Raw genomic sequence first — 13,209 nt, 5'->3', positions numbered from 1 at the left:
GTATGAAGAAGTGGTTTGCTATTATGAATGTGATTTGGGGAATCCACTTTGGATGTCTTGGAGTGAGAAAAAGTGAGAAAAGCCCAAGTAGAATATTCTACACTCTTGCAGATTCATGATGGTAAAATCGATTTGACTTTTATTTAGAGTTGAGTTGAAATTGAAAACAACTTCACATATGTTATATTCTAACTGTAACAATAAAAAAGAAGAAGTGCAGTAATTGTATTCTGCTATTTTAATTGATGTGTTTTACAATATGTATGGCTACGCTATGTATACAGATACAAGGAATATGAAAAACTAACTAATAAGAATGAATTGCAACAGAATAACCAAAGGATATGAAGTAACAACTTACATAAAGATATGTATCTTCTATATAACCGTGTTTATCCTTTAACACCCCTCCTCAAGCTGATGGTGGAGAAACACGAAGCCGAAGCTTATCAAAATGAAAATTGAACAATTGATGACCAAGTGGATTGGTCATTATATTTGCGGTCCAATCGGAACTAGAAATGAAACGTATTTGAATGAGTCCCCATTTTAACTGATCATGAATGAAGTGATAATCAATCTCGACATGCTTGGTATAAGCATGAAAGATTGGGTTAGAACATAGATATATAGCACTTATATTACCACACCATAGTGTAGCGGGGGAACGCACTGGGTATCCCAGTTCACAGAGAAGAGTATTAATCCACATAATTTCTGCTGTAGTGTTGGCAAGGCATTTATATTCACTTTCAGTTGAAGATCTTGCCACTATTTGTTGCTTTTTAGATGACCATTAGATGAGGTTACTACCAAGATAGACTACATATCCATTCTTTTCTCACCAAAAAAAAAAAAAAAAAAAAATCCATTGATGGAGCATCGATCATTAGAAAATCCAGTGCAATCACTATTAGAATAGCATTGCAACTGAAGATTGGAGTTGCGAGAGAAGAACTATGATAAGCCACGAAGGTCCTCAAGGATGCCTATCCAAAACAGAAAATATTTGGACTAAGCCTCTGCTTAAGTTTGTTGGTCTGCTGCAACATCATTATTATTTTTTTGTTTATTTGTTATTGAATAAATCAATTTGCTCTTTGATTTTTGGAAGTAAAATCTGGCTAGTTTATCTAATAAGTGCCGTTTATGGCCTTAAGAATAGGATCAAGTTGTTACACTCATTTCCTATTTATTCTCTTGTATCCGCAACAGAAAGGCATGAATGAAAAAACACTTAAAACTTCTTATTCTCTCTACTTAATTCTCTTTGGCTTTGACTGGGACCTATTAGTGGTATCAAAACCCGGATTTCTTTTCTCCATGGCAACAAACAAAGAACGTATCGAAAATTTGGAACTCGAGCTTGGCCAGCTCCAAGATTGTGTGATTAAAATGGAACGAGGCATCAGTGATAAGCTACAACAAATAGAGGTAGCTATTATGAAATTCTTTGAAATTGCTCTTCCTAGCAGAGATGTATCCAGTAGCGCTAGTGACCCTCACAGCTAGATGCACGTCAACAGAGATGAATCCAAGGATAGAGGGAAACTTATGTTCTCTTCTAAACTGGCGAAACTTGAGTTCCCAAAATATTCAATTGATGACCCAATAGAATGGTTCACCAGAGTGAATCAATTTTTTGAATATCAAGGAACCCTAGAAACAGAAAAGGTATCTCTGGCTTCCTACCACCTACGAGGGGAGGCCAACGAATGGTGGCAGTGGCTTCGCCGGACTCATCAAAAAGAAGGAAAGGATGTTTCGTGGGAGATTTTCTCTAAGGAACTGTGGTCTTGCTTCCACCGATTGCGAAGCCCTTGACGAGTCTTTGTCAAAAATACGACAAACAGGGCTCTTAAGGGACTATCAAAAGGAGTTCGAGAGGCTTGGAAATAGAGTACGAGGATGGACCGAGAAAGCTTTGGTGGGGACATTCATGGGTGGCCTTAAACCAGAATTCATAGACGGCATCAGAATGTTTAAACCAAAAACATTAAAAGACACTATCGGTTTAGCTCGGATGAGGGATGAGCAATTGCTACGTCAAAAGAAAGCAATTGGCCCAACTTTCCAAATGAGCTCCTTATCTCCAACAAAGAATAAGACAGCCACTCCGGTGAAGCGTCTTACTTGGGACGAGATGCAGAAACGGCGAACTCAGGGGTTGTGTTTTAATTGTGATGAGAAATTTATTCCTGGGCACTGGTGTTTCAAACCACAACTTCTCCTCCTTGATGGCGGAATTGAGATTGGGGAAGAGGATGACGATGACAAACCAGAAATCTCGTTACACGCCCTCACTGGTTGGTCTTCAACAGGTACTATGAGAATTGCTGTTAAGATCAGGTCCTTTGAGCTAATTGTCCTCATTGATAGCTGCTCCACTCACAACTTCATCAATGAAAAGGTAGCAGGATTGCTCAAATTACTAGTAACACTGAAGAAATCCTTTAATGTGAAAGTAGCTAATGGCAGTCCTCTGTAGTGCGGTGGGAAATTCCAAAATGTTCCAATCCTGCTACAAGGTATACCCTTTATTGTTACATTTTATTCTTTGCCAATTATGGGTTTGGATGTGGTATTAGAGATTCGGTGGCTTGCGTAATTGGGGACTGTACAATGTAAATTGGAAGCAACTGACTATGGACTTTGAGTGGGAAGGACAACAACAACATCTACAGGGGATCAAAAACCAACAAATTGAATCTTATTCCTTGAAGGAAATTTCTAAAGAGCTAAGACACAGAAGCTCATTCTTTGCAATTTGTGTGGAGTCCTCATCGACAATTTTGCCTAAGGGAATACACCTAGAGATGCATATTTTACTAGAACAGTTCTCAGACATTTATCAAAGGCTAAATCAGCTTCCTCCAGAGTGAGAAATTGATCACCATATCAACCTCAAAGAAGGGACAGATCCCGTTAACGTACGGCCTTATAGGTATGCCTATTTTCAAAAAGCCGAAATTGAAAAACAAGTCATGACATGTTAAAATCGGGGCTAATTCGGGCTAGCACAAGTCCTTTTTCCTCTCCTGTCCTATTAGTTAAAAAAAAGATGGCTCTTGGCGATTTTGTACAGATTATAGAGCTCTTAATGCTGTAACTATTAGAGATAGATTCCCCATTCCCACTGTGGATGATATGTTTGATGAACTCTTTGGGGCTGCTTATTTTATCAAACTTGATTTCATTTCGGGGTTTCATTAGGTTCGGGTTCACTCTAAAGACATCCATAAAACTGCCTTTCGTACACACCATGGCCACTATGAGTACTTAGTGATGCCTTTTGGCTTATGCAATGCCCCCTCCACTTTCCAAGCTCTCATGAATTCTATTTTTCGCCCTTATTTATGAAAATTTGTGCTAGTTTTCTTTGATGATGTTTTAATCTATAGCCCTAATTGGAAAATGCATATTGAACATGTGAAACTGGCTTTTGAAATATTGAGGCAGCATAAGTTCTTTCTTAAACTCAGTAAATGTGCTTTTGGGCATTATCAAATTGAGTATTTGGATCATATTGTGTCTCATGATGGTGTTCAGGTGGATCAAGGGAAAATAAAGGCAATGCTTGACTGGCTAAACCTACTAATGTCTCTGAATTACGTGGTTTTTTAGGTTTGACAAGTTATTACAGGAAATTTGTATGTGACTATGGCGTGATAGGTCAACCTTTGACTAATTTGTTAAAGAAAGGCCACTTTTCTTGGTCTGCTGAAGCTGAAGCATCTTTTTAGCCCTGAAACAAGCCATGACTTCAACGCCTACACTTGCAATGCCCAACTTTGATGAACCTTATGTTATTACCACATATGCATCCAATACTGGCATAGGAGCTTTCTTATCCCAACAAGACAGACCCATCGCGTTCATGAGTCGCGCTTTGGGAGTTTCCAAACAGTCATGGTCTACATATGCCAAGGAGATGCTGGCTATACTTCAAGCTATTTGTACTTGGCGACCTTATCTGCTCGGCCATAAATTTTACATTCAAACGAATCAATGAAGCTTAAAGTGCTTAGTAGAATAGCAGATTGTCACTCTAGAACAACAGAATTGGGTCTCCAAACTGTTGGGGTTTGATTATGAGATCATCTACAAGCCGGGTAGAGAAAATAAAGTAGCAGATGCCTTGTCATGCATTTTAGGTAGCCCTAGTCTCAACACTCTTTTCCTTCAATAAACTTCCTTATGGGATAAAATTCGGGCAATTGTCTCAACTCATCCTTATATGCTTCATGTGGGCAAATTGGCTACGGAGAAACCTGGCGACCCTTATTTGTGGAGAAATGGTTTAATTCTTTACAAAAATCGGGTGGTGATTCCTCCTAATACTGATTTAATTTGTCAGCTTTTACAGGAATTTCATGATTCTCCATGCGGCGGTCATTCTAGAGTTTTGCGCACATATAAGAGAATACTACAGCAGTTTTATTGGCCTTCTATGAGAAATCAAATTCAGCAATATATTTCTTCTTGTTCTGTTTGTCAGAAAAACAAGGCTTCTACTTCATCTCCGGCTGGACTTCTCCAACCTACCAATTCCTCACCAAGTCTGGGATGATATAACAATGGATTTCATTGATGGACTTCGACTTTCATATGGCAAAAATTCAATTCTGATAGTGGTTGATCGACTCAGCAAGTATGCTCATTTCTTAGCTTTGTCTCATCCTTATACTGCCAAAATAATTGCTGAAAAGTTTGTTGATGGAGTTGTTAAATATCATGGGATGCCCAAGTCTATAATCAATGACCATGATCCTATTTTTATTAGCAATTTTTGGCGTGAGTTCTTCAAATTATCTGATACCAAGTTAAATATGAGCTCATCTTATCATCCTCAAACTGACGGACAATCTGAAGTGACAAACAGATGTCTCGAACAGTATCGTCGCTGTTTTGCATCTCAACAACCGCGTAAATGAAGTTCATTTCTTCCTTGGGCCGAATTCAGGTATAATAATTCCTTTCATATTTCAATTGGAATGTCTCCTTTTATGGCTTTGTATGGCAGACCTCCACCGTCAATACGACAGTTTGAGATGGGACAATCACTTGTTCATGAGGTGGATCAAAATTTGGTCACTCGAGATGAAATTCTGCAGGAACTAAAAGTTAATCTTTCGCGTGCCGCAAACCGGATGAAGCAAACAGCTGATTTAAAACGCAAGGATGTTGAATAGCAAGTGGGTGATCTGGTTTATCTTAAGTTACAATCTTATCGTCAACACTCAGTGTACAAGAGAGCTCATCAAAAGTTAGCTAGTCGATATTATGGGCCTTTTCCAATTGAAGCTAGAATTGGGAATTTAGCTTATAAATTGCAACTTCCTGCAAGCTCCAAAATTCATCCGGTTTTCCATGTGTCGTTTTTAAAGAAACATGTTGGAGATGGTGTTCTTATCACCTTGGACTTGCCTCTATTGTCCAATGATGGTGATGTTCTCTTGGAACCAAAGGAGGTATTGGACACTAGATGGATTAAAAGGGGTTCACGCTTTGAGCAGGAAAGTCTGGTTCTATGGAAGCAATTGCCACAAAAAGATGCCACAAGGGAAAATTCTGAGATGCTGAAAGAAAGATTTCCTACTTTGAACCTTGAGGACAAGGTTCCTTTGAAAGGGGATGTAATGATAAGCCACGAAGGTCCTCAAGGATGCCTATCCAAAACAAAAAATATTTGGACTAAGCCTCTACTTAAGTTTGTTGGTCTGCTACATTTTTTTTTTTTGTTTATTTGTTACTGAGATAAGTCAATTTGCTCTCTGATTTTTGGAAGCAAAATCTAGCTAGTTTATCTAATAAGTGCCGTTTATGGCCTTAAGAATAGGATCAAGTTGTTACACTCTTTTCCTATTTATTCTCTTGTATCCGCAACAAAAAGGCATGAATGAAAAAACACTTAAAACTTCTTATTCTCTCTACTTAATTCTCTTTGGCTTTGACTAGGACCTATCAAACTACCCATGAGAAGCTGTATGATGAAGATAGCGAAGCAATTGTTTGCATGCCTGCCTATGTACATCAGTTGCATAATGCTTAATTTTGCTAATTTGTTCACACTGAAGGCTATATCCGGATGTGTCAATGTGACATATTGCAGCACCAATCACTTGACGATATTGCTCTCCCGAGGACAGTTGTGTACCCATTAATTTGCTCAAATTAGGAGTTGCAGCCGTAGGCATTTAACAACCCTTTGAATTATGCATTTTTGTCTCCTTTAATAAATCATCAACGTATTTTGCTTGAGACAGAATCAGACCATTAACGATATGCTGCACTTCAATACCAAGAAAATAATGGAGAGACCCCAAATCTTCAATAGGAAACACACTTTTCATGTGATTAAGAAACCAATTCATTTTTGCATTTTCATTACATGTAACAATAATGTCATCAACATACACAAGGACGTAAATTTGTAGAGTACCTTGGCGAAGAATGAACAATGAGTGATAAGCTGGTGAAGAATAAAAAACAATACGAAAAAGAAAATCGAACAGCTGTTGGAACCTATAGCTAATGGAATGGGATTAGTTGATACGGATAGAGGTTGTTCAAGTTGGGGAGAAGAAGAAGGATTAAGGATAATGGTTGATTGTGGATGAGAGTTAATATTGGGAGGAGAGAATGTTGGAGATAAAGGAGAATGGGATGGAGAACTAAGATCTGAAGACGTACTTGATGCAAAGTCTGTATGTGGATTGGAGTATGTCGTGACACTCATCTAAGGGCTGGTAGGCTGCATTTCTATTGAAGATGGGACACCTGCACGAAATGGAAATTCTTTGGCATGAAATTTAACTTGTTTTTATCAAAGTTAGAAATGCAAAACTTTCTAAGCGTTTATGAATTGAAAAAGTAGCAGAGGGCCATACTAAGGTGCTAAAACTCTTTGTGAACACTTTAAGAATTTGACTTGATTTTATGATTTATGTGTATAACTATTTCCATCTTGCCAGTTAAGAAATTGAGATTTAATAGAGTAATATCTAACCATCAAATCCGATAAGATTTGAAATACTTATACAAGTAACAGATGAATATTAAAATCTGAATCTGAATCTATTTGAAACCAGCGATTAACCAGCAGTTTAGTTGGATTCAAATTAAGAATTTTCTTTTTTATTTTTAAAATTATCACCTAATTTATTTTATACCCCTCTAGAAGTCTACTTGATACATTTTACTTAATTTTTTTTTAAATACATTTTACTTAAAAAGTTAAAATCTAAAGAAGTAAAATGGTAAAAAAAAAAAGTGAAATATTTGATCTAAACTTATATTGTTTGATACAAATGAGAGTTTTAATATTTTTTTTCTTTTTACATTTTTTACTTAGTTCAAAATTAGATTGTTTGAAGTATTTTTTAAAATTTTCTAACAATTTAATTTGATTAATAATATTGAGACAAAATAAAATGATAATTTATTTAATTATTTTATAAAATTAATTAATTTTATAGCTCAATTTTGGTCTAAGTGAATTTTTTTAATGGTGTCCAAATTTAAATATATGAGAAAAATAATAAAAACTGTTTCAGTTTTGATTTGATCCAATTATTTCAACTAAATTAGCTCTTTTGGACGTAAAACTAAATTCACTAGACATCTATAGTAATCAAAAACCACATAGTTTTATCTAATCAAACCAGTCGGTAATTGAATTTTTAAAATATTTGATTAAATAGGATCGAAATGAGTTGATTTGGGCCGATTTTTAGTTAATAACCGTACATTGCCCAATCCTCACCGTTACTCTTACTTACCCGCACCACCTCACTATCAAACCACGTGCCCTCTACTCTTCAGACATCTTCCTGCCAGTCTTAAATTCTTCCAGCTAATCCTCTCTTTCTTGTCGTGTATATATTCAATTTTTATTTATATTTATTATAATTTGTATGGTAAATAGATTATAATAATAATATAATATGAACCCCGTTTGGTTTGCCAACTTACCCTGAGGCCCTGCCTGACTCTCTATAAAACGAATCGTTTCGCATCTTCGCAAACAAAACAAATCCAAAAAAACCAACGAATAACGCAGCAGAAACCATGTCTCCAGCAGCAACATCCGTTACTCAAATTGAAGTCGACACCGTAACATTCTCGCCGGCAGTGAAACCTCCGGCCTCAAATAAAACTCTATTCCTCGGCGGCGCAGGTTAATTATTATTTTAATCTACGCACTCTCGTCGCATGCTCACTAACTCCGGTCATCTTTTACTGATTAAATATTTATTTGTTTTTCGGTTTAGGGGCTAGAGGATTGGAGATCGAAGGCAAGTTCATCAAGTTCACGGCGATAGGAGTGTACTTAGAGGATGAGGCGGTGCCATTGCTTGCCGTTAAGTGGAAGGGGAAGAGTGCACAGGAATTGAATGATTCCGTCCAGTTTTTTAGGGAGATCGTTACAGGTAAAAAAACAGATACTATTTCTTCCTTTCTCTCTCTGTTAATCGGATCTTAAGCCGACTCGTCGTTTAGCTTGTGTTGCCGCCATACCGGTTCTTATGGCTTTATGAGACTGTCAAGTTAGTTTTGTGTTCCCGGTAATCCTGGGGCGGTCAAGTCAACCTCCGTGCTACTTAATTATTTAAATTTTTTCCGTAAAATTCATATTGGTCCCCACCCTAACTGTTTGGTTCAAATAGATTCTAACTAGTATGGGGACCAGATAGACATTTCCCTAATTTAGTATAGAGAACCGACAAGAAATTTTCACAGTACAAATTGACTTTTTTTTTTTTTTTTTAATTTAAAAAAAATCGAATCAAACCAAATCAAATTGATGCACTGTAACCGACGATTATCCACTGAAATCAGTAAAGATTGATGCAAAATAAAAATTTTAAATTGACCATTAGGTTTTTGGATATTATAGAATAATAACTAAACTGACAGAAAAGAAATCAATTACTATTTCTTTTGAAATTAAAATCAAACTAGCCACTTTTGATTGGTCTCTTTAGCTTTTATGGAAAATGTAAAAAATAAGAGGCGTCGAGTTTAAATTTTTTTTCATAAAACTTATCACTAATTTAAGGAATGTCGTTCAAATGAAAAGACAATCCTTTGTAGTTTAAAACATTATTCCGTTCCATTGAGTGTTTCGTGTATAAAAGAAAAATAAAAATCAAACTGAAATTTTTAAAAATCAAAATAAATTAATCAGATGGATTTTCTACTTTTCAGTTTTATTGTAATATTATTTATGTTGAATTATGTAATAACTATCTGGTGTTTGTGAAGGACCATTTGAGAAGTTCATAAGAGTAACAATGATTTTACCATTAACGGGCCAACAATACTCAGAGAAGGTTTCAGAGAATTGTGTAGCGTTTTGGAAATCAGTAGGGATTTACACTGATGCAGAAGCAAAGGCCATTGATAGATTCTTAGAGGTCTTCAAACCAGAAGTCTTTCCTCCTGGCTCCTCTATTCTTTTCACACAACTGCCTAATGGTTCAGTAGCGGTAAGTAAGATAATCTTCTTGTTTTTAAGAGGCTAATACTGTGCAAGAACTAATTCATCATTAGATTAGTATTCTAGTAGTCGATTATTAAATTTCATTTTTTTCTAATGATAAAAAATGCTTAGGATCTATTCAATAATGTCAGCTGTTTACAGAGAGGGTTTAAATTAGAAGTGATTGGTAAAAAGCTGCTTAATTACCATTTTATTTTAGAACATTAACAGTTTAATTAATTGAATTTGGAATAAAAAAACAATGGGTACAGTAATAAAAAAAAAAAAGAAATCTCTGTCAAACGCTACACACTATAATATTTAACATTTTATAAAAAATTTCATCAAACTCTAAAAGCTAGGAAACGCTAAAAGCTAGCTTAAAAATCGTTGCCGAACATGGCTTTTTGTAGTTTTTAAATAGTTATAAATTTTTATTTCTTGATATTTTCTGTAATTTTTTTTATTTACTAGAAGTTCATTGAGTTAAAATAATATTATAATCTATACAATATAAGTAGATCTGCTTATGACTCACCAAATTAATAAAAATTATTGTAGTTAAAAGATACGGGTGAGAAACCAATAAGATCACAGTAATACTTCTTAACATTTTTGACATTTTTTGTAATTTTCAAATCAAATATTTTAAAAAAAGAAGACCTTTTGTTTTGTAGTTGCATGTTTCTTATTTATTATCATAACAACCTGCTCACAAATCTTACGTGAAATAAACAATTTTCAATTCCCGAAAAGCCCTTTTTATTGAGCTTGGCCATATCCCTTTTATAGCTTTTTTTTGGTCCCTTTTAGTTACTGATTTTCCATTTTATTTTCTATTTTCTCTAATTACAGATTAGCTTTGCAAAAGATGGATCAACACCAGAAGTTGAGGATGCTTTGATAGAGAATAAACTACTTTCAGAGGCAATATTGGAGTCAATTATTGGCAAGGATGGTGTTTCTCCTGAAGCAAGAAAATGTGTGGCTGAAAGGTTAGCAGAGTTGTTTGAGAAAAATGTTCAAAGTGGAGAGTTAGTTGGGAAAAGTCTTCAAATTCCAGAGAGGATTGAAAAAAGTGAAAAGAATGGGGAGTTGATTGAAAAAAGTTCTCAAAAAAGCTGAGGTTACCAAAGTTATCTTTAAGCAGTAAGTAGTACTGATGGAGGTAGAAATAAAGTATCAAAAATAGGATGTTACGTGTACTTACCTCCTTTTTGCCTAATAATATATTTATATATTTATATTACGGAGGATCCTTTTCCTTGTATCGTGTCTTTGTCTCTTGGATGATGCATGATTCTGCCGGTGTGTTTGTCCTTATCTATGAAAACTCCATTTTAGCCTTTTTTTTTTTTTTTTTAATTGTAATTTTTATTTCGTTAAAACTATTTTTTCTGTTCTAAAAAGATAATGTATCTTTTTTTTTTTTTTTTATCTCAAGATATAGTTTTTTTTATATTATAGTTAATTTTTAAATTGTCCATTATACTTTTGTTAAATTTTATTTTATTTTCAATAATTTTCTTTAATTTTTATTTATTATTTAAATATAATAATTACTTATGTTTTATTTAAGACGAATATAATAGAAAATTTATATGAATAAAATTGAGCTTTAACCATAATAATTGTTATTATATTAACATATGTGAAAATAGAAAGTGAATTATTTTTTTGAACGGAATGAGTAATTAATTTCAATGTTATTCAGATTTAATTTCAAATTTATTTATCTGGACTACTTTTAAAAAGAATTAAAAAGATAAGCAGCATTATTTGTCTAGGAAAATAGGGTAAATATATAAGAAATTACTATAAAATTAATTTATCAGATTTAGTGTTTTATTTGTTAGAAATAATATTATTGCTCTATAATTAAAAAATATGATAAAAATGGATATTTTACAAGTAAATAAGCCTATAAATAAAGTTTAACTTACCTATTTGAGAAAGGAATAAAGGGCAATTTGCCCTTATACTTGTTGTTTAACGGAATTAAAAAAGTCAAATTTGATATTTTTTATCATTTTAATCCCCAATTTGTTTAAAATAATTAAAAAAATCAACTTTAACTTTTTAAATTAATTTACCATCAAATTTGTTTAAAATTATTAAAAAGATCATTTTAAACCTTCTAAGTCAATTTAACTTATGATTCTTTATTATACTTAAAAAAGTGAGAATCTTTGTACAAATATTTATTAAAAGTGTAGTTGGAATTAGAAATTAATTATAGTATATTGTATTTTTACCTTTGAGTTATGAATATGTATTATTTTGAATATTTAAAAAAAAATTGACCTTTTGGGTTATTGCATATGAAACAGATTTAAATTATACAAGTGTTTTTAAAACCAAACTGGATCGGTCAGTCAAATCGATTCAACAGCGAAAAGGAAGTCGTCCATACTGGTTTGACATGTAAAGCCAGTAGGTGTAAAAATGGGGTAAAACTGGAAAATCGGATTAAATCAGTCAAACTCAGTTTTTGGCTTTTTTTTTTTCTTTTCCAAGTTGTCCACACACCTAATAATTACAATCACATTCATATGTATAAAGTTACCTAGAGTCTTGTACAAATAATTTAAAATATTATCTCTGTTTCATAATACTTGTCACATTTGAAATTTTATGTCCTTTAAAAAAACTATTGTGTAACTCACAATAAATTATTGAGTAAATTAACTATATTACTCTTAACTTAATATTAATTCTCTAAGAAAACCATTAAATTGAAGTCAAGCGCGGCGCCAAGTGATGGATACTGGGTCAGCTGTAAAACAGAGTCACAAATAATGACTGTTTAACTTGTGTATTTCCCATTCATCTCAATAATCATATATACATATGTTACAGTTACAACAGATAAGCACAAGAGGTTTACAAGAGATAAAGCTAATCTAGCTGTGTACATATTTAAAAATAACTAACTTTTAGTCTTATCATTCTGTTCAATACTCCCCCGCAAGATGGAGGTACCATTGCGTACTCCTATCTTGTATCGATTTGAGATAAATGCTGATTTTGGCAATGGCTTTGTCAGTAAATCAGCCAACTGATCGTTAGTTGAAACATGGGATATCCGAAGTTTACCCTTCTGAACTAGATCCCGCACAAAATAGAGGTCAATCTCTATGTGTTTCATTCTCGAATGATAGACAGGATTTTGGCAAGCATAAGTGGTAGATATATTATCACAATACAGCACAGGTGTCGACACCACCGTCCCAAGTTCATGTAATAAAGAGTTTACCCAAACAACTTCAGATGCAGCTGCTGCCACTGCTCGATACTCAGCCTTTGTTGAAGAGCGAGCCACGGATTTCTGCTTTCTGGAAATCCAAGAAATAGGAACAGTTCCAAGATAGAGAACATAACCTGTTGTAGAATGTCTATCAGTAGGATCACCAGCCCAATCCGCATCAGAAAATGCATGAAAAGCAATAGAAGATTGGGGTGTGATCATAATGCCATAATCAATTGTACACTTAAGATACCTTAACAGCCTTTTAAGTGCTTCCCAATGTTGAGTAGTCGGACTTTGCATAAATTGGGACAACCGATTGACAGAAAAGCAAATGTCCGGTCTAGTCCAGGTTAAATACTGTAGTGCGCCAACTGTCTTTCTGAATTCGGTGGGATTAACTGCCAAAGAGTTGGAATCATTCTTTGTCAAACATGTTGATGGCGCAAACGGTGTAGAAATAGATTTTGCTCCATCC

At 34.2% G+C, this 13,209-nt stretch overlaps 2 protein-coding genes and 1 pseudogene across 2 annotated transcripts; all 3 read left to right on the top strand.

Moving 5' to 3' along the window:
- The first annotated feature begins 1,323 nt into the window (after window positions 1-1,323).
- LOC149495748 (uncharacterized) lies at window positions 1,324-4,570 on the top strand (annotated as a pseudogene).
- Window positions 4,571-4,577: 7 nt separating this feature from the next.
- Window positions 4,578-6,178, top strand: LOC149495747 (uncharacterized). Its single transcript, XM_089723247.1, has 4 exons — window positions 4,578-4,894; window positions 5,024-5,123; window positions 5,220-5,655; window positions 6,078-6,178. The coding sequence occupies exons 1-4, from the start codon at window positions 4,578-4,580 to the stop codon at window positions 6,176-6,178; spliced, it is 954 nt and encodes a 317-aa protein (XP_089579373.1).
- A 1,776-nt stretch (window positions 6,179-7,954) lies between these two features.
- Window positions 7,955-10,733, top strand: TT5 (Chalcone-flavanone isomerase family protein). Its single transcript, XM_012217747.4, has 4 exons — window positions 7,955-8,179; window positions 8,274-8,432; window positions 9,268-9,491; window positions 10,340-10,733. Exons 1-4 carry the CDS (start codon window positions 8,071-8,073, stop codon window positions 10,607-10,609), a joined length of 762 nt encoding a protein of 253 aa, XP_012073137.1. The 5' UTR covers window positions 7,955-8,070; the 3' UTR covers window positions 10,610-10,733.
- The last annotated feature ends 2,476 nt before the right edge of the window (window positions 10,734-13,209 follow it).

Source organism: Jatropha curcas, chromosome 6, assembly GCF_041381405.1.
Source record: "Jatropha curcas cultivar XTBG-Jc1 chromosome 6, XTBG_Jcur_1.0, whole genome shotgun sequence".
Taxonomy (NCBI): domain Eukaryota; kingdom Viridiplantae; phylum Streptophyta; class Magnoliopsida; order Malpighiales; family Euphorbiaceae; genus Jatropha; species Jatropha curcas.
Note: the sequence above shows the minus strand (reverse complement) of the source record. Positions and strands in the feature narration are given on the sequence as shown.

Excerpts from the sequence above, each read along its gene's own strand:
- TT5 (XM_012217747.4), top strand. The coding sequence starts at position 8,071 with ATGTCTCCAGCAGCAACATCCGTTACTCAAATTGAAGTCGACACCGTA. Across the intron at positions 8,180-8,273 it reads TCTATTCCTCGGCGGCGCAG|GGGCTAGAGGATTGGAGATC; the intron begins GTTAATTATTAT and ends TTTTCGGTTTAG. Across the intron at positions 8,433-9,267 it reads TTTTAGGGAGATCGTTACAG|GACCATTTGAGAAGTTCATA; the intron begins GTAAAAAAACAG and ends GTGTTTGTGAAG.
- LOC149495747 (XM_089723247.1), top strand. The coding sequence starts at position 4,578 with ATGGATTTCATTGATGGACTTCGACTTTCATATGGCAAAAATTCAATT. Across the intron at positions 4,895-5,023 it reads ACAAACAGATGTCTCGAACA|ACCTCCACCGTCAATACGAC; the intron begins GTATCGTCGCTG and ends TTTGTATGGCAG. Across the intron at positions 5,124-5,219 it reads AAATTCTGCAGGAACTAAAA|TTACAATCTTATCGTCAACA; the intron begins GTTAATCTTTCG and ends GTTTATCTTAAG.